General features: G+C 38.5%; 3 protein-coding genes across 3 annotated transcripts in view; all 3 read left to right on the top strand.

Moving 5' to 3' along the window:
- Positions 1-4,702, top strand: part of Neto (Neuropilin and tolloid-like) — a 33,542-nt gene extending 28,840 nt beyond the window's left edge. The window contains exon 11 of the mRNA XM_086829206.1: positions 243-4,702. Within this exon, the coding sequence (XP_086685332.1) occupies positions 243-990 (748 nt within the window). The 3' untranslated portion in view covers positions 991-4,702. The remainder of the gene's footprint in view (positions 1-242) is intronic.
- A 2,541-nt stretch (positions 4,703-7,243) lies between these two features.
- Positions 7,244-8,166, top strand: LOC110184199 (uncharacterized). The gene is made up of 3 exons (XM_020952642.2): positions 7,244-7,785; positions 7,852-8,021; positions 8,081-8,166. The coding sequence occupies exons 1-3, from the start codon at positions 7,244-7,246 to the stop codon at positions 8,164-8,166; spliced, it is 798 nt and encodes a 265-aa protein (XP_020808301.2).
- A 7,236-nt stretch (positions 8,167-15,402) lies between these two features.
- On the top strand, positions 15,403-16,867 carry LOC110184139 (uncharacterized). Its single transcript, XM_086830186.1, has 5 exons — positions 15,403-15,620; positions 15,720-15,822; positions 15,896-16,062; positions 16,198-16,427; positions 16,697-16,867. The coding sequence occupies exons 1-5, from the start codon at positions 15,437-15,439 to the stop codon at positions 16,865-16,867; spliced, it is 855 nt and encodes a 284-aa protein (XP_086686312.1). The 5' UTR covers positions 15,403-15,436.
- The last annotated feature ends 2,200 nt before the right edge of the window (positions 16,868-19,067 follow it).

The following is a 19,067-nucleotide window of genomic DNA, read 5'->3' as shown; positions in this document are numbered from 1 at the left end:
AGTAAAATTCAATGGAAAACCATGGGCATTGCCTTAACCATTTGGGAATTATACTTTGTACGAGGTGGAAAAATTCTCCTCCCACAAGCATCCCTGTAAACCTTCCCACATATCCTTTCTTCCTGCGAATGAATCAACCTGAAATGCCCTTTCGTGTGCAATTGACAAATATTAAAAACCTTTCCACTTCTCTTTTTTCCTCCCCCTGCTTTATCTCACACCGTATGCAATGCTCACCTCAGGGAATCGCTGTTTGTCAACAGTCCTGGAATTGGACCATCGACGGGCCCGGTTGTTAATATTGGCTTTGGTATGGGAGTAACTTCAACGGCCTCGTCCTCTGCTCCCGGAGGCGGTGTTGCCTCGCTAATGAGACAAAAGTCCAGCTCCTCCTGTGGCTCAGGGGGCGGGGCCATGATGATGCCACCGCCACCGCCGCGATTCTTCTCCACGTTTGGCTATGAGCCATCGGGATCGCCGTCAGCAGCTGGGACGCTGACAAGGCGCAGCATGCAGCAGCAGCAGCAGCAGCAGCAGCAACAGCAACAGCAGCCACATCATTTGCAACAGCAGCAACATCACCAGCAGTTGCCGCGCCAGGAGTCCATGGAGCTGGAGGAGCGACATAGCCTCCGTTCGCACTATGGCGGATTGCTGGCGACTCCAACGGCCAAGCCGCCGCAGGAGATCTGTCATCACCACCACCAGCATCAGCAGCATGCACAGCAGCAACATCAGCAGCAACAGCAGCAACAGCAGCAGCAGCAGCAACGTCTGCACCATGCTCATCCTGCCCATCCGCATCCTCCGAGTATTGCTGCTCGATTGCCGGCCATGAAAGGACATGGCCTGGGAGTCGGAGGACCTGGCCAGACAACGATCCTGCCGGGAGGCAATAACAAGCAGCAGCAGCAAAAGAACGAGGAGTCCAAAGTGTTCATTGACATACGAAATTCGGCGCCAGATGTGATTATCATGACGTCCCATTGACATTTAAGGATTGCCCGTCAATCAGGAACGACATCAGTAAGCAGCAGCAGCCGGAGCAGCAGCAGCAGCAGCAGTAATCACTTGCAACAAGGCTGCAACAGCACCAATACTTGGAGCAGCAACACAAGGAATTTAAGCGAAAACAGCGGCAACAAGAGTCACATGAAAGTGTATAACAGCAATTGTTTGAGCAATAGCAATAGCACCTACAACGGCAACAAAAGTGGCATTAATGTGCACAACATTAGTAGCAGCAGCAGCAGCAACAACAGGAGCAGCAGCAGCAGCAACAACAGCAGCAACAACAGCAGCAACAACAGCAGCAACAACAGCAGCAACAAATTGAGCAACATCAGCGGAAAGGGGAAGTGTTACAGCAACTGGACATTGGGCGACATATTAACCGCAGCGGCAGCCGCAGCGTCACTGATGACACAACAAGGACACTGTGCAGGACAAGCCTTTTTACTCCCTTTTGGCCACCCACACACACACACATCCTGTTTTCACTCTGCTGCACTCATTTGGCACTCTGCTTTTGCTCTTAAAGTGAGGTGTGAAGCGGCATTTTCAAGCTGCTGTTAAGCACATTTTTTGGTTAATTTTTTTGTGACTTTCTTTTAAATTTGTTTAAACATATTAGATATTTTTCGTTGTAACATTTTTGCTGCGTTTTCCAAGTACAATGCCTATTTTTCTGCTAATTTACATACCCCCCTGTTACATTAAGAGATTCAAAAGTTATTTTTTTAAATATCAGACAGTTTGAAACATACACAAAGCTCGGCTAGAAACATAAATTCACATAGGCTACGTACAATATAAATTAAATGTTTAGCAAATAGTGTTCACAATGGATAATGAAACATTAACTATAGGGTGGAGATATTAGTGTTAAACTCTAAAATCTACCAATGAATTGGATGATGATTTAGCTTTGTTTTGCATATCACACATGAAAAATTGTAATTAGGTCATTTGATTTGGAAAGATCAATGTATTATTGTTAATTTTCTAAAGATATGTCAATAAGTTTCACGGATTTGTTGATGCTTAGACCCCCACAATTCGATACCCGGCACTCAAGCATAGCTACAAATTGAATTTTTACTTCTATTTAATGTTAGGCAAAAGGGCAATAGAAATACTTGGAGAGAAGCTTCCCATACATGACTCTGGAGGTGACTGAGCGAGACAAATGGAAGATGTGTCGGTCCGCTGGCCTTGGTCTCGGTCTCGGCCAGCCTTTTTGCAATAGCCAGATCCCGAGTTCCGAGTTCCGAGTTCCAAGGAGCGAGGGAAGGAAGAACCAAGGAGCTGTTTCAGTTGTTGCCACCGGACATTCAATGGCATTTCTGTTCGAAAACAATGCGAAAGCAGGACCCATTTCGGATGCGGATTCGGATTCGGATTCGGGGGACACACATGCGGAGGAGTGGCAGACACTAAGCAGACCGTTGACAACGTGGCGTATGAGCAACATGTCCCAGAACATTGTTATCGGATCCCATCGCCGGCAGCAGCCGCACCCTGCCCCATCTCCCCACCGCCCTTTCGCTTTTCCAACCCAAAAAATGCCCTTGCTCGGACAGGAACCTGTTCATTTACATGCATTGCAAACGTGGTCCATTTGCACGACGATGTCGCCACCGGAGTCCATCCATCACGGGCACGTGCTCGGTAGCTCTATTTTTTGTCCAAGGATCCAAGTGGTTTTTCCGGGTCGAAAGCCGCTGCCCAGCCCAGTCGAGCAATTTTCATGAAAATAGTTTTTTAAGCGTTGTCAGTGAGGGTTTTCACCTCACACCAACTGGGGTTTATGAAATTAATTTTTGCTTCACAACAAAAGGCTCAGCCATTTTTTTTTGGGTGCGGAACTGGTCTCATTCATTTAACCCATTTAAGGCCAGTGGTCAAAAAATATGTTTTTGAAATTTTCAAGAAATTTTTTTGTATATAAGAAGGTTAAATAATGGCAAAAAAAATGTGGCTATTGAGGAGTTCCGGTTATTTCATGGTCGGGGTTGTTTTTAGCTAATTTTCTAATAATAATGTGTAATAATCACACAAATTTTGAGAGCTTCAGGGGTTTTGTTTATAAAAAACATAAATTCATTAGTTATATTTCTTCAAAAAACTGTCAAGTTAGAAAACGGATATTTCTACCCTTGTTTTATTTCAAATTAAACTCAAAAGTCCGAGAGGAGTTCTGCTTTTTTCGACCCTATTTTCATGGGTTAAGGAAAGGACCGGGGTACACAATCTTTCTGGTTCATCTGCTATCTAAATCTTTTTCAATTAGATAAATTAGCTTTCCCTCTCTCCCCACACACACACACCACTTCTACTACGTCGCACCTGTGGAAAAGTTTTTTCCATCTCTCGGTCTCGGGTTTTCCCCTCTCAAATCCGTCAGTTTGCAATTAGCGTGGTCACCGCAATGTGGTTACTTTCGGGCTTACAGATATATATATTTTTTGGGGGTCCCTGATTCCCATTTTCCATTCCCAGTCATCCCCGGATCATCCTGAGCAACCTGAAGTGGTTACTCCGATGGCGTAAATATTGTCACAGCTGCCGGTGAAAAAATAAAGATGACAATGACAATGAGCGACGGCGTGGGAAAATCCATTTGATTGATTGAATTTAAGGGGCAGCGACGCTTTTTTGTGGGTGTAAAAGGGAGTAAATGACAGAGACCGACCGATGTCCTGATGGTAATGATAATGGTGCAACGCTGCAATTTTTCTTTCAAATCATTAGAGTGATTAAAGAGAGAGCGCTCCAAACGACTTGACTCGCGCACAGAACCCCCATCATCATCTTGAGCACGGAAATCAGTCACATGGAAGCCCTCGTCGAACCAGAAAACAGAATAAGTTAGGGGGGGAAAAACTCTTTCAAAAGCACACTCCAATCGTAGTTACTTTTGTTCAAATAAAGTCAATTTTCTTAACTGTTCAAGGGGAGTGTGTTGTTTAAAGCTTAATTTTTGTTATTTTTCTCAGCCACATAAAATCGATATTTATTTTGGGGGAATTTTGTAAATAAATAATTAAAAACAATGAAACAGTGACTTGGTCATATCCGAATCCCTTTGTTGTTAAGCTTTTTTATGTATTAAAAAACACACACATGAACTAGTTGTAATTGTTAATTGTATTTTATTCGTTTTGTTTTAACCGTAAAAAAACAAAATTTTTTCTTGCTACCATTTAAGTGAAAAACTAGCGATTTTACTAAAACTATAAATAAAATAATATATGAATACTAGAACGCAGAAGGAGCGATTGTATTATAAGCCAGATATGTGTAGGATTAAGTCAAATGTATGATACTTTTTTTTTATAACAAACATATACATAAATAAATACTTAAAGTATCGAAATAAACTACGCGGAGAACAAAACAAAACAGAAAAAATAGAGAAACTTGTTCCGAAGTATTGTTTTTTTTTTTTTTTTTTAATGACTGCAAGCATTGTAATTGTAAATTGTCGAGCGACAAAAAAAGGTATACACATACGAGCATAAAATAATTTCCGAAAAAAAGAGGAAGAAATATAGATTTAAATAAGCATTAAGAGGACTAAATTTGTGTAAAGCATCGCTATGTGTGTATGTGCGAGCACAGACGATTTGTGTGTCTATGGAATGCATGTAAAATAAACTGAAATATGATCGAATAAAAATTCATTTGGTGGAAATGTAAACGATGGCGTTGTTTCTTGATCTAGGATTATATCCCCAAAAATATGCTCCTTGCTGGTAAGATTTGCCTGAAAGTAGGCAGCATTCGGAGAGCGGATAAACATGGAAGAAGCACTCTCGAATCGGATGACCAATTTTGGATGGAGAACCAGTAAGGACACCTGGCAGGACCACCAAATTAAATCGTAATTAAATCAAGCAGTGTTCTGGGTTTAGCCAGTTTTTTAAGGGTTTTAAGAAATCCAAATGTAGAGTTTTGTTTGTTTTTATAACCTGACAGATTATTAAAGTTGTAATCAGACATTTGGAGTGAATCATTTGAGGAGTCACATAAGTAGTACAAAGTAGGACAAAGAAGCCTTGGTTTAAGTCAAAAAACAAGAGGGAAAACTATCTTCAGGATGTGAAATTAAATTATAGGATTAAATTGGAAATATGTCATCATTAAGCTTAAGATATGCATATTCTTTGAATCAATATTTATGTATAATTTAATACGACAATTTGTATCGCCAAATCAAAGCTTAAAATACTCATAACTCAGCCAAAACCACATTAATTTTAATTCGGAAAGCAGTATTGTGTTTGTTTTTGAAAGGGCAATTAATATGCATACTCAATTTAAAATTTTAAAAATTTGACATTATTCTGGATTTTTTTAAATTTTAACGATGTAACCCTTTAACATTTAAAAAAAAATTGCAAAAATTTAGTTTTCCTCCCGACATGACTAGAAAGATTCGCCTGTTAATGCTGATCAAGAATATATATGATTTGTAGGGTCGGAAATGACTGATTAAAATTATATTTTCCTCAGCAATGATGATGCAACCCCTTAAAAATCTTATGATATTTTTTGGTAAAAATCAAATCTTACAAATTGCATAGCTTCGTCAGAAATACATTAATTTTAAATCAGAAACCGCTCCTATATTAGATTTTTTAACTTAATAAATCTGCATACTCAATTCAAAATTTGAAAAAATTAAATAATTTTTTTAATTTTTGACAATTTTAACGATTAAACCCCAATAAATTTTTACAAAAAAAAAAAAGATTCATTACTTTTTGTTTCTGAGATGGCTAGATCGATTCAGCTGTTGATGCTGATCAAGAATATATATGATTTATGGGGTCGGAAATGATTTCTTCTCTTGTTACAAGCTTCTGACTAAAATTATAGTACACTGAAAAAGGGTACAAAGGGTAAATATGTGAGAGCTTGTTAAACCTATATATTGAGAAGGAAAACTTGATAACCTAACTATTAATATGTATAGTAATTAAACTCTTCCCCAATACTACCCTAAATAATTGATTTTTATACCCTTGCAGGGTATTATAATTTCAGTCAGAAGTTTGCAACGCAGTGAAGGAGGCACCTCCGACCATATAAAGTATATATATTCTTGATCAGGATCAACAGCCGAGTCGATCTAGCCATGTCCGTCTGTCCGTCTGTCCGTCTGTCCGTTTCTACGCAAACTAGTCTCTCAGTTTTGAAGCTATCTGAATGAAACTTTGTAGTTAGCCTTCTATATACTCTCACTCGTATATATGTCGGAACGGGCCGGATCGGACGACTATATCATATAGCTGCCATAGGAATGATCGGAAAATTTTTACAAAAAAAATTTTAACATTTTCAGTTTTCAATAGAATTGGATCAAATTTGAGATATAGCCATTTTACTATACTCTACAATTTTGCATAAAATTTTATGAAAATCGGACTACTATATCATATAGCTCCCATAGAAACGATCGAGAAATTAATAAAATTAAAAATTATAACTTTTTCAGTTTTCAACAGATTTTCATCAAATTTGAGGTATAGCCATTTTATATTAGTCTTAAAATTTGTGTCAAATTTCATGAAAATCGGACGACTATATCATATAGGTGCCATACAAACTATTGTTTGATGTAGAAGAAAAATGGAAATCTCTGAATGAAAAGCTGCAAATATAATATGTATGGGTGAATGAAACGAAAGCAGGTATTACTTCATTGTTTTTTAACACAAATATATATAATTTATATTGTATGGATTCCTAGTCATAGAATTTCTATCTGCAAGGGTATATAAACTTCGGCGTGCCGAAGTTAGCTTCCTTTCTTGTTTTCATTTTAAATATATAAATTGTTATATATAAAGAACCAATTTAAATGTTAAAATCCTAGCTCTTGCATATTTGATAGAACAGTTCTGCAATTATTTCTTGTATCTCGTGACATAGCTAATGTTCTATAGCTTGCCATTCGATGGCAGCTTGTATTTGACAGATACTGAGATACGCATTCGTATCTGTTGCTTTGAAACTCGCTGAGCGAAATGCAAATTTGTCGCGCGCATTCCGTCTTTTGTTGTCCATAGATTTATGCACTCTCAACCGGGCACTTCGGCACCGACTCCGATTCCGATTCCGTCTGATTTGTGACCACCGCCAGCTCATCGGACAGAGTCCGCAGCCAAGACCCATTCCCATGCGGCCATATAAAAAGTGTATACCGGATGGGGGGACAGTAGTAGTTAGCACCAAGATGCCATCGGTTCGGTATACGCTGCAGATTCACCTGCTGCTCTCGATTCTGCTCCTAACATCCGGACAAAGGTTGCCGCCGGGTCGGGTGCCAGCTCCGCCGCGTCAGGATCTGCAGACGCCCAACTTTGATGGCGAGAGTTTCGAGAGATTCGGTGGTGGCGGTGCCACCGGTGGCCAGAGTAGTGAAAGCCAGGAAAGCAGTGAGGAGAATAGTGCCGAGATGCGGGAACAGTTGAAGCAGCTTCTGGGCGAGCAGCTGGCCAATGCCTTTGCCCCATTGGCCACCACGCCCTTCTCAAGGCGACCCGGAATAATTGCACCCAGCACGGGGGCCGAGGCACGGGCTCAGTTTGCCGAGAATTCAGAATTGGAGAATGAGGAGAATGAAGATGGGGATGAGGAGGAACCAACACCTCAGCCCCAGCCTCAGCTACCTGGATTTGTGCCACAGCCTCCAGCAACTGCGGAGCCAGAGGAGAGCTACAATCCCTGGCGTGATAACTTCTACGACCTTAATGAAGATGGCAGCTATATCTTTGGGTGAGTCTGCAGATTACCTTCTTCCTAATATATATATATAGTATTTAATTTAATATTTTTAATTAGTTATGCCATTCCCCATGGCGTTCGTCGCTGGGAGAAGGGTTACTACTCAAAGGATCAGCATAGCCGGGTCGTCAAAGGCTTCTACGTGCAGCCCCGTCACCTGGCCCAGGGTCTGGGCTATGAACTAAGATGCTATATAGCCGATTCCGAGGGTTATCATTCGCTACCAGGTATGAGAGGTATTATAAATAATGTAAATTAGAGAAATAATATTGGAGCATAATTACAGTGGAGTATCTAATACGACCGCCAAGTGTGCGACGCGATGAAGAGCCTCAAGTTAATTGCTTTAATAATCACCGAAAGCGTATATAGTTTCAACTATAACTAATCCACAGAGGCAATAGTTATAACCACAAACTGGGAAAGTTTGTCAGCTCAAAATAAAAATTGGATTACATTTTCCATAGCTAAAATACAATTTTTTTTGTGCACGTTTGTAAATATATAATTCTAGCAAAAATTGGCTTAAAGTTCAATAAATAAATCTACCTATTTGGGAGTTATGAGAATCTGAATGTCAGGATGTCCCTTTAAGGATAACAAAAAAAAAAAAGAAAAGAAAACAGGAAGCAGAAAACATAACTTTCCCGCAGACAAGAAGCATGCGAATCGCTTAAGAGAATTCTCGGGGCTTACCCGTACAGTCATCACTTCCTTTTTGCTTTTGGCGCTACTTCTTTATTTTTTTTTTGTGTTGTTTTCTTTCCTATTTTTTGTTTCTTTTTGTGCTACTTTTGGTTTATTTTTCGCAACTGTTTCAGCTTCCTTTTTGCTCCAATTCCAGTTTAATTCAAATGGCATTTGAAAAAAAAAACTTTTTATTTGTTTTTATTGTCTTTTATTTAGCCCTGGTGCCCGGTAATCTTTCTCTTGTCCTGCACTGGGAGATATTCTTAGTGCTATTAATAACAAATAATGCAAATTTAATGTCTCTGAAGGGCTTTTTTCATTTATTTAGGTTTTGTACAGATTTGTATTTCATAAAACCATAAAACAAGATCAACAAGAGTCATACTCTTTTTTGAGTTGCAATTGATTTATAGAATCGATTTGGAAATCCATCATAACTAAGCTTAACATATATGCATTTTTGTATTCAATATTTATAGATATTTTTAAGTAAAATTTTTTTTTCATAAAGTTTAAAAAACTCATAACTCAGCCAAAAATGCATTCATTTTAATTCGGAAAGTGGTCCTATGCTAGTTTTTTTTTTTCAATTTTTAATACTTTTAACGATGTAACCCCCTGAAAAATTTCGAAAATTTTTGAGAAAATTTTTTATCTTTCCTACATGCCTAGAAAGATTCACCTGTTGATGCTGATCAAGAATATATATGATTTTTAGGGCCGGAAATGAGTCCTTCACTGATTAAAATCTGGAGGATTTTTGAAATCGATATTTTTATATAATATTAATTTATTGTAAACATCTAAGTTTAAAAAACTCATAACTAAGTCAAAAAAGCATACATTTTAATTCGGAAAACAGTCCTGTGTTAGTTTATAGTAGTTTAAAAAATTTGCGTACTAGTTTTAATGTTAAAAAAAAATTCAATTTTGTTTTGCCAATTTTCGGACATTTTAACTATGGGACCCCTTATAAAAATTTAAAAAAAAATGTTAGAAAATTTTTTTCTTTCTAAGATAGCTAAATCGACTCGGCTGTTGATGCTGATCAAGAATATATATGATTTATGGGGTCGGAAATAACTCCTTCACTGTATTGTAAGCTTCGGAATGCAACTTTAATACACTGTAAGGGTATAAGAAAATTTAAATATTTTAGTGTTATCTGCTTTCTCTTAGTGTATTGGTCCCACAGTGGACCAAACGAGATTTTTGCTATGTGTGTGTGAGAGTTGTGTGGCTTCTGCGGCGTCCCTGAATGGAACGGTATTCCCACCATTTTCAATTTTTGGCGATTTGTTGCGGCACTTAACGGTTGTTTGTTAGCTGTCATTGTTGTTGCTGATGAAGCGCCTTTTGTCTCAGCTTCCTCCCCGCATCTCCTACCCCTTGCGATACAGTGGGGACAAGCTAAGTAGGTCTTTGAAGCTCGTAAAGGGAGATTTTTCTTAAGATTTATAAAGTCTGCCTACTCAGAAGAACCCAAAAGGATTTAAATAAATACCATTACATTTAAATTCTTATTCAAGAAACTAACCTTTACCTGGTTTCTTTTTCAAAAAAAAAGTAATCCCTTAAATAAAAATAAATTTATATTCTTATTTAAAAACAGTAAATGCTCTTTTAAATAGGAACAGCCTCTTAAAGAAATAAATTAAAATGTAAACTCTAGCTTAAAACAGTAACCACTTTTTTAATGCTCATTAAAACTTAAATAGATCAATAGAATGAAATTAAATTTAAATTTAAAAATTAATTAATTAATTTAATTTAAAAATTTAAATTTAATTTCATTCTATTGATCTATTTAAGTTTTAATGAGCATTAATTAATTAATTTAATTTAAAAATTTAAATTTAATTTCATTCTATTGATCTATTTAAGTTTAAATTAAATTTAAATTTAAAAATTAATTAATTAATTTAATTTAAAAATTTAAATTTAATTAAAACAGTAACCTTTATCTAAATGCTTTTTAAATATTTCATTAATTCTTGATATTTCCCTGGCATTTTCTGTACAGTTTTTACTAGCTCTGTTTTTTCTGTATCTTATTATACGAAATCTAACCAACCTTCACTTTATGGAAGTCAGTCTGTATTTGCTACTAACGCTGTTATTGTTTTTATTTATTTTTTTTTTTTGCTGGTAACTATCCCAAGACGGACGCGCAAATTCTGGGCAAATTGTTTTGAGGCAAGTCGCCGAAGAAAAGCAAAAAGAAAAGAAGGGGTTTCGCCACCCGCATCAGCGCCACATCCCACAAACATCAATGTATACATCCCCACATTGAAATCTACAACCACATCCGCGGTTTTTCCCGGCACAAAAGTTTCCCGGCACCGGCACCGGCTTTAGATGCGGCTAAAATGCGAATTTGCCTAAATCAACAGAGTTGAAGATATAAAGCAACCATTTTGTGTGTCTTCTTTGCATTTGAAAAGTAAAAAGTAACAAGATTTCATTGTAGCTCATATTGTGTCGTCTATTTGCATATCTGGCGCGTGGCTTTATGCCGAAAATCAGGCAACCGGCCGGGTCCGGGCCTATGTACCGGCGTAAATAGACGTAAATACGACGACCTTTATATTATATAGTCAGGCCGAAAGAGTGCGATAAGGCAGAGAGCGTAAGAAAAAAAAACGCACCGAAAAAACATACCAAAAATCGAGCAAAAAAGCAGATCAAAAAACGAGCAAAAATCATGCAAAAAACAGGTTTATTAAGCTCACGTTTTTAAACTTCAAGCGATTGATCGTGATTTTTTGTGCTTTCTATAAGGTCTTTTTATCGCAGATGTGATACGGGATTAACGTTATGTCAATAAAATTGATTGAGTAACATTTAGGGAACATCTTTCAAGAATTTTAAGTCATTTTAGTCATATTTTAACTTATTAAAAACACATTAAAGCTTGAGAAACCCCCAAAGATACAATATATCAAGCAAAAGTATCTCTTGAAATCGTTTAACTAATTTCTCATTTGCATATTTAAGGACAATCTGGTTTTTGATTTAATTTTCCAACATCCTTTCCTTGTTGACTTCATTACCATATTCATTTTCCCAGCTTATTGCATTCGCTCAAGTTGGAAAATGCAATTCATACTCCTTTGCCCGGGATTTGAACTAATTCCGAAATTCATTTCCACACATTTCCCGCTGGCTTTTGCGTTGAGTCCTCGGAAAATGCTATTTGGTCAACTGAAAATCATGAAGTAATCAACTTAAAGCGAAACTTTGCCATCGAAACTTTCGCACATGCTGAGATACAATACAAAAGATGGATAGATACACTCGCCACAGATACAAACTTGCCTATAATTGAGCAATTTACACCACAACAAGATAGGGGGGAGTTGACTGGGCGTCGCCTTTTTTTGTGCCGGAGAAGAGCAGGGGAGGGTCAGTTTTTGGGAGACGAATCGTGAGGAAAGTTTTTTGGCCGGGAGCATCAAACAGTGGCTGTGGAATGTGATAAAAATGCCGAGATTATGTAACCGAAATACTTTTAAATCGAAATCGAGCAATATAAATTCATGGCTTAGACACTTGAAAATGCCAATGTCGGTCTCCTTTTGGCCGCTGGCTAAGTGTGGGTGTGTGGATATGGGGACCTTGTTTGGCTGGCTACAAGGGGGAAAATGAGGAAAATGGGAAATGAAATATTGTGAGCACACGCCGAAAGACAGGGCCAGATATAGCGGTTCCGGCTGCTGCTAAACAATATTTTATACTTATGTGGGTACAGCAGATATTTATTAGTTTGTTGTGCGCTTTTCAATCTCTTTTTTATACCCTTATCTCCACCCATATAATGAATACATATTCTTTAAAAAAAAAAAGTTATAACTTTTTCAGATTTTAACATATTTTTATCTAATTTGATTCAAATCTATCTTTTATTATTATAGAAATTCGCCTTTAGTTTTATGAAATTCGGAATAACTGCCAGAGAAACGGTTGTTAAGTATTGATGATCAGTAAGTATCTTTCGACAGTAAGTATCTATGGCCAGTAAGTAACTATGATCTGTAATTAGTTATGAGCAGCAAGTATCAATTCACATTAAGTAACTATGATCAGTAAGTATCTGTGACCAGTAAATAACTACGATCAGTAATTAACTATGATCAGTAAGTAACTAAGATCAGTAAGTACCTATGACCAGTAAGTATCTATGACCAGTAAGTAACTCTGAACAGTAAGCATCTATAACCAGTAAGTACCTATAAAAAACCAGTAGATATAACCAGTAAGTATCTATGACCAGTAATTAACTATGATCAGTAAGTATGTCTGATCAGTTTCTAACTTTGAACACTAATAAACAATGACTTGCAACTTTTGTAACACAACACATATCGGAGACCTGGCCGGCAGCAGTCACTTCGTTCCGGGGAGGTTAGAACCAGTTGGGAATCATATGTACACGTGTGCGAGATTTGCTTTGATACAAAGAGCGAGCTATTTGACTGAAACTATACAGTTATTCTTCTATATAATTTTACTAGTATATAAATCGGAGAATGGCGAATCGGTGGACTATATATTATACATATATATGTACATATAAACTTATATATATTTTAAGAAAAATTAATTATAACTTTTCCATTTTTCAACAGATTTTCATTAAATTTGATATATACCCATTATATACTAATCTAGAATTCTTTGTGAAATTTTTACAAAAATCTAACTACTATATCAGCTATACTGTTATACAAACGATCTTTGAAAAAAGAGGAAAATGTAAAAGGGTAAATGGAATGAAAACAGGCATTACTTAATTGTTTTTTAACATAAATATATAAAATGTATATTGCATTAATTCCTAGTGATCAAATTTCAATCTGCTAAATTTATTTTTCTTTTGTTATTTTAAATATTTATATTATATATATATTTTCTTTTATTATTTTATAAACAATTCAAATCTTTGTCTGATAGTTTAATAAATACTTAATCTTTCACTGATTCTGAAACATATATCTTTCCCCTTAAACTCCTTATTTCAGTGACCCATTCAAAGGCCTTTTTACGATGCTTTTGGCATTTATATGCCAAATATTTTTGAGGCGATGCCGTCAGGGCCATTAAAAGTCAAATGAATGCATTTTTGAGATAAGATCGGAGTTGCCGTTAGTCGGCACCTTTAGGCCTTTAATAGTATGAGATGTCAGAAATGTTGGGGTAAAAAAATAAGATTACAAGGAGCAGCTGTTTCCACCAAAGTGCTTACATTAATTAAGTACGCTTGCGGTTTGACAGACAGGCTTTAGGAATTTGTAAGTCCCCGCAAATATTAACCCTTTGCTGGTTACTGGGACTATATGGTACTTTTTATTCTATAAATACTTTTTAATTTATAAATATTTTATATGGTATTTTCCTTAGTTACCTGATCATTAATTCTGTTGATAAATAATGATCTCCAAATTGAATTTATCAAATAAATGCTGTTTTGGTGTTAATTAATCACCTAAAAAATTGGCTTGACAGATAATTTATATAAACAGACATAGCTATAAGCCTTTATAAACAGAAACCAGAAATACATCTGAATTTTGGATTAAAATACTATATAAAATGTAATATAGGCAAATACAATACAACCAAAAGAAAGTAATATAGTGTACTCAAAATGTTAATTCACTTAGTTAACTTGTAAAAGGATACCAATTTCCTCAATTTACACCTAAAATCAACACCTTTAAATGGCTATAAAACGACCTGCAACAAACATTCAAAAACCTCCCTCAGCCTAATCTCCCCCCATTTACTAAACTAACAAAGAAAGTCTGCGAAAATCAATCCCCCTTTTACCCATTTAACCATTCAGTCGCTGTCAAATCAAAGTCATCACAAACAAAAGCCAAGGAAAACATAAATATTTAACCCAGAAAAAGGGGGGGCGTGATGAATGCCAGATGAAGTCTGGCATTTTCACACACACACACACTTCCTCATACACAAGGGTTAAGCAATTAGGGGCAGATGGTGACGCCTACACTGCTATCAAAATCGATGACCAGGCCTTGTGATGAGATGGGCCAAAAGCGATAGCAAATGTGGAACGATGACGCGGCCTGGTCAATGAACCATGTCGATTTGGGACTGAGATTTAACTTCTTTTATTTTTTTTCTTCTGTTTTTTTGCATCTGGGACTGACACACTTTGGGATCGATTCGGCGGCGGCGCAACAAACAAATAATCAAACAAACAAACGGAGTAAACAAGGCCCAGAAAGAGTCCCAGTCGCAGGCCCAAGGATGCCCTCCCTTTTCTCCACCCCCGCAGCTCGATAATACTGTCAAAATCACAAAAGGCATCGTGACGCCTCAGAAAACCTACCAAAAGAAGCGTTCCAGAGTTGTCCAAGGAGCAACAAAAAAAGGAACTTTTCAAAGGGGAAAAAACTGAATGACCCAAAGGGAATTCTTGGTCACGTCAGAGCCTTTGTTTGTTGTCCCGATTTAAATTCTAGAAATTTTACTTAATATTATTATTAAATTGTATGAGTGATCCTTTAGGTAGCTTATTTTTTAAGGGCGAGAAAAATGCTGATCTGGCTGCACTGTTCTCCAGAGAAAGCCCTCGATTGGGGAAGTGAGGAAGGAGAACTCGTGGGAGATGAGAACCCGAAAAAAGCGCTGCCAAATCATTGCCATTGACGTGTGAGGAATGGGTTTATTATACTTCAAGACCAGCCTGTTGCCTGGGCCTTTCTTTTCATTTGACTCCTTTTATTTTTTTTTCGTTTTTTTGTTTTCTTTTTCTGGGTGAACAGGCCAGCCAGTTGGTGGTTCATTGCTGTGTGTATGTTCTGCCGGACATTTTTCATCTTTAGTGCCGAAAGGCTTCACTCGAGTGGCCTCTGCAGCGGGTATATATAAGAAGGCGAATGCTTGGCAATGCCACACAATCAATTATTCAATTCTGAGCAGCATGTTTGAGTTTACCCCGAAAGTCGGTTCGATGGTTGTGATGCTGATGATGCTCCTGTTAGTCCTTAGTCCTGTGGACTCGCGATGGACCAGGCGACCCAGGCGTACGACCACACCAAGGAGTACCACCGAGAAGGCTGATCGACATCAGTATGTGCACCATTGGCCGCCACTGGTGGCGCCACCAGCAGCAGTTCCTGCTCCAGTTCCTTCTCCAATTCCTGCTCCTATTCCTGCTCATGTTCCTTCTCCAATTCCTGCTCCTATTCCTGCTCCTATTCCTGCTCCTATTCCTGCTCCCTCACCACCCCAAGTTATGCCCAGCCCAAGTCCCCGCTTGATTGACAGCTTTGATCGCAGATCTGCAGATGGAGAGTATGAGTTCAGGTAGGAGTATCCCTAAACTCTTAAAAAAAAGAACAAAGAAATATATATATAACTATTATATATTTAAATGCAGATTCCAATTGGACAATGGCAACACCCGCTATGAACGCGCCTACTGGCTGCCTGTGGGCAAGGACCTTGTCTTGGCCAAAAAGGGTTACTATTCGGTGCCATTGCCCAATGACCAGTTTTCCACCATATTCTACACAGCAGACAATCGGGGCTACCATGTGGATATGCGTAAGTATCATTCGCTAGCCCAAGGCATAGAGTGCGAAGCTATCTAGGATGAGAACTACCATAATTCCATACACCATGCCAGAGGCTCCTGCTTCTACTTCCCTTTAGCCGCTAATGAATTTATCCAAAACGCAGAGACGCTATCCGGAGAGCGACCCCTGTTGCCGCGCAGCCTAGAGGTGCCCGGAGTGGCAACCAAAATGGAATTGGTAACGGGAATGGGAACGGGAACCAGTGGAGGAGCCGGGACTAAGCGAAATTCAATAAGCGACCCGGAGCGTAACGAGCAGGATGTGGAGAATGTGGAGAACGTTGTGGATGGGGATGTGGACACAAGTGTAGCTGGCACCGAGCGGGTACCAAATGTAAGTGCCACGAGGGGGGAGGGGGTTTAACCCTCCTGCTCCACCTTATAGACCAGGAACCTTCCCTGTATTAGTACACAGAAAACAAAACCTAACTCATACACCTATTTTTAAAGGGTAAAGCAATAAACCTATACTCCCTTGGGACCTAACATTTCTCACAAAAAGTTATAAACTCTTTTATATTACAAACTGATTGATTTTTACAATTGTGTAAATTATATATATTAACTCTTTCTCATTGTGTATATTCCCCCCTTTGGCTGCAGGCTGTAAGCCAAGTCGAGACCGAAACCGAAACCGAGCCCGAGCCATCAACTTTGGCCAACGACATTTTGGCAACCGAGGCGGCTAACGATGATGATGATGATGATGATGATGATGATGAGGATGGTGCTGCCCCTGACGATGTTGTTGATGATGAAGGCGTCTCAAACTGAAGGCCCGAACATTAGGGGACACGAAGGACACACACTTGACTGGCTTGCAACTCGCTCTACTTGCTGCAAATCAAATTGAAAACAATTGTTGCAGTCACCAGTCACCAGTCCGACACAGTTGAGTTGGCCAGTCACTATATTCCAAGTTCCAAGGAGCACCAGCTTCTGGCTCCACTTAACTCCATCTTCATCTTCGTCTTCATGCTCATCCCCATTTTGGACTTGGAAATGCGTCTCAATTCCTTGCCTGACAGCTTCTGTGTGTGTGTCCCTATGTTTGTGACCCTCCTCCGCGTGCTTTAAAATTAATATTTAAAACCCCTCCCTCTATTTTTTTTTTTGTGTATATTTAAGAAGTAATAAATTATAGAAGAAATATCAACACACTCGCTTATCTTCTAGCCAAGCTGTATGCTTTTGTGACCCCCATAATTACTTGCGCGCAGGTTGGTCTATTGGAGCGTTTTCAAATAGTTTAGGGACAGGCAGAGGTAGGGTAAGGGAGCAAAGCTAGCTCTGTGTCCCTGTTGATGGCCAAAAGATGGAACATTATGAGGCGGCTGACAAAAACACATTCGAGCCTCAATTTGCCAGCTGCCGACTGTCGGTTGTCGGTTTGCCGGTTGCCGGTTGCCCTTTTGTGTCAATGCTCCTTCTTGCTGGCTCAGTTCTTGCTGGTTTCAATTTAAATGGTTTCTGTAAAAACGTACCAAATTGGGTGGCCGCCATTGGTGAAAAGGCGATGCCAAGAGATTTGTCGGCGGCAAATCGGTGAGCATTCATAAAACTTCTCCATCTCTGGCCCCAGTTTCAGTTTCATCTCCAGCTACCCGGCCCCTTCTTCCAGCTTTCCCAGCTTTTCCAGCTCCATGTGTGGCCATAAGACTGGGCTGCTTACCTTAGCCTTCGCAGCACTACTCCCACATATGCTCGTAAAATGCAGGATACACTGTTGGAAGTTGTGCTAGCTCATAGTAGTATCATTTAAGCAAATAAAAAATATACAAGAAATTACTACAAATTATATTTAAATACTTGAACTTTTTAGTGAAATGTTAACTTCATTATTTATTACTTCAAAATGATTTTCTTTCAGTGACCACGGATGAATCGGAACCGAGTTCTGTGGCAGGATAACTGCAGCTATTCATTTCGCTACTAATCCTATGCGGGCCAGGGATTCGGGCTCGTCCTTTTGACCCCGTTAGCTCCCTTTGGCCCGTTTTTGTATTTACGAGTCAGCCATGCCCACGTAATGAATGGCAGCACCGCCCCTCCAGGCCCCCAGTACCCCGAGAGTGTGAATGAGTTGAGTGTGCAAGCGGGCTGAATGAATGAATAAACGAACCGATGTGAGTGCGGTGCGGTATAGCCGCGTGAGTCACGCTCCCACCTCTGGCACGAGGATAACCTTGGCTGCAATTCTGGAAGGGATCAGGGAATTCTGTCAATCCTCTTCTCTCCTCTTTGTATACTCTTAAAGGGTTAGAGGACTGTAAGGGCAAGAAGAACTCATTTCCGACCCTATAAATCATATATATTCTTTATCAGCATCAAAAGCCGAGTTGATCTAGCCATCTTAGACAATAAAAAAATTTTTAACAATTTTTTCAAAATTTTATAAGGGGTTACATCGTTAAATTAAAAAAAAAAAAAAAAGAGATAAAATTTTTAATATTTTTAATTTTCAAAAGGAGTTTGCAAATTTATTATTCTAATAAAAACTAGCACTGGAAAGCTTTCCGATTTAAAATTGAGGCATTATTGGCTTAGTTATGAGTTTTTAAACTTTGAGCTAAGCTAAGATCGATTTCCAATAAGAACCTATTAATCAATTGCAAAGTGCAAGGGTATATGCATTTCGACTTCCCAAAGATAGTTTTCTTTCTTATATTTTTTTTTTAATTTTTACATTCGGCGCCTGCATCAAAGTTTACACATTTACCGCGCTCACGTGAAGCCCCATAAAAGCAACGGCATTGGAAATGAAGATTGAATGGACTTTACACTGGATTCACTTTCCCCCCGTATGACTCCCATCCCCACCACCACTTTTCCAATCACAATCCTCTCAGGAAAAACTCAAACACATTAGCGATTTACAGACAGATTCCACAATATATATATGATGGATTACGCACCCAGGAAAATATGTTTCGACACTTGGCGAGAAATAGGTTCGATCTGACTGTATCTATAT

The sequence above is a fragment of the Drosophila serrata genome, unplaced genomic scaffold (genome assembly GCF_035046125.1).
Source record: "Drosophila serrata isolate PLE 108 unplaced genomic scaffold, ASM3504612v1 contig_23, whole genome shotgun sequence".
Lineage (NCBI taxonomy): Eukaryota > Metazoa > Arthropoda > Insecta > Diptera > Drosophilidae > Drosophila > Drosophila serrata.
The sequence above is the reverse complement of the archived record's forward strand: the minus strand, read 5'-3'. Positions and strand labels throughout refer to the sequence as shown.

Bases quoted from the DNA above. Each gene is read 5' to 3' on its own strand.
- LOC110184139 (XM_086830186.1), top strand. From the start codon at position 15,437: ATGTTTGAGTTTACCCCGAAAGTCGGTTCGATGGTTGTGATGCTGATG. The intron at 15,621-15,719 runs CAGCAGCAGTTC...CTCCTATTCCTG, and splicing joins GCCGCCACTGGTGGCGCCAC to CTCCTATTCCTGCTCCCTCA. The intron at 15,823-15,895 runs GTAGGAGTATCC...ATTTAAATGCAG, and splicing joins GATGGAGAGTATGAGTTCAG to ATTCCAATTGGACAATGGCA.
- LOC110184199 (XM_020952642.2), top strand. From the start codon at position 7,244: ATGCCATCGGTTCGGTATACGCTGCAGATTCACCTGCTGCTCTCGATT. The intron at 7,786-7,851 runs GTGAGTCTGCAG...ATTTTTAATTAG, and splicing joins GATGGCAGCTATATCTTTGG to TTATGCCATTCCCCATGGCG. The intron at 8,022-8,080 runs GTATGAGAGGTA...GCATAATTACAG, and splicing joins GGGTTATCATTCGCTACCAG to TGGAGTATCTAATACGACCG.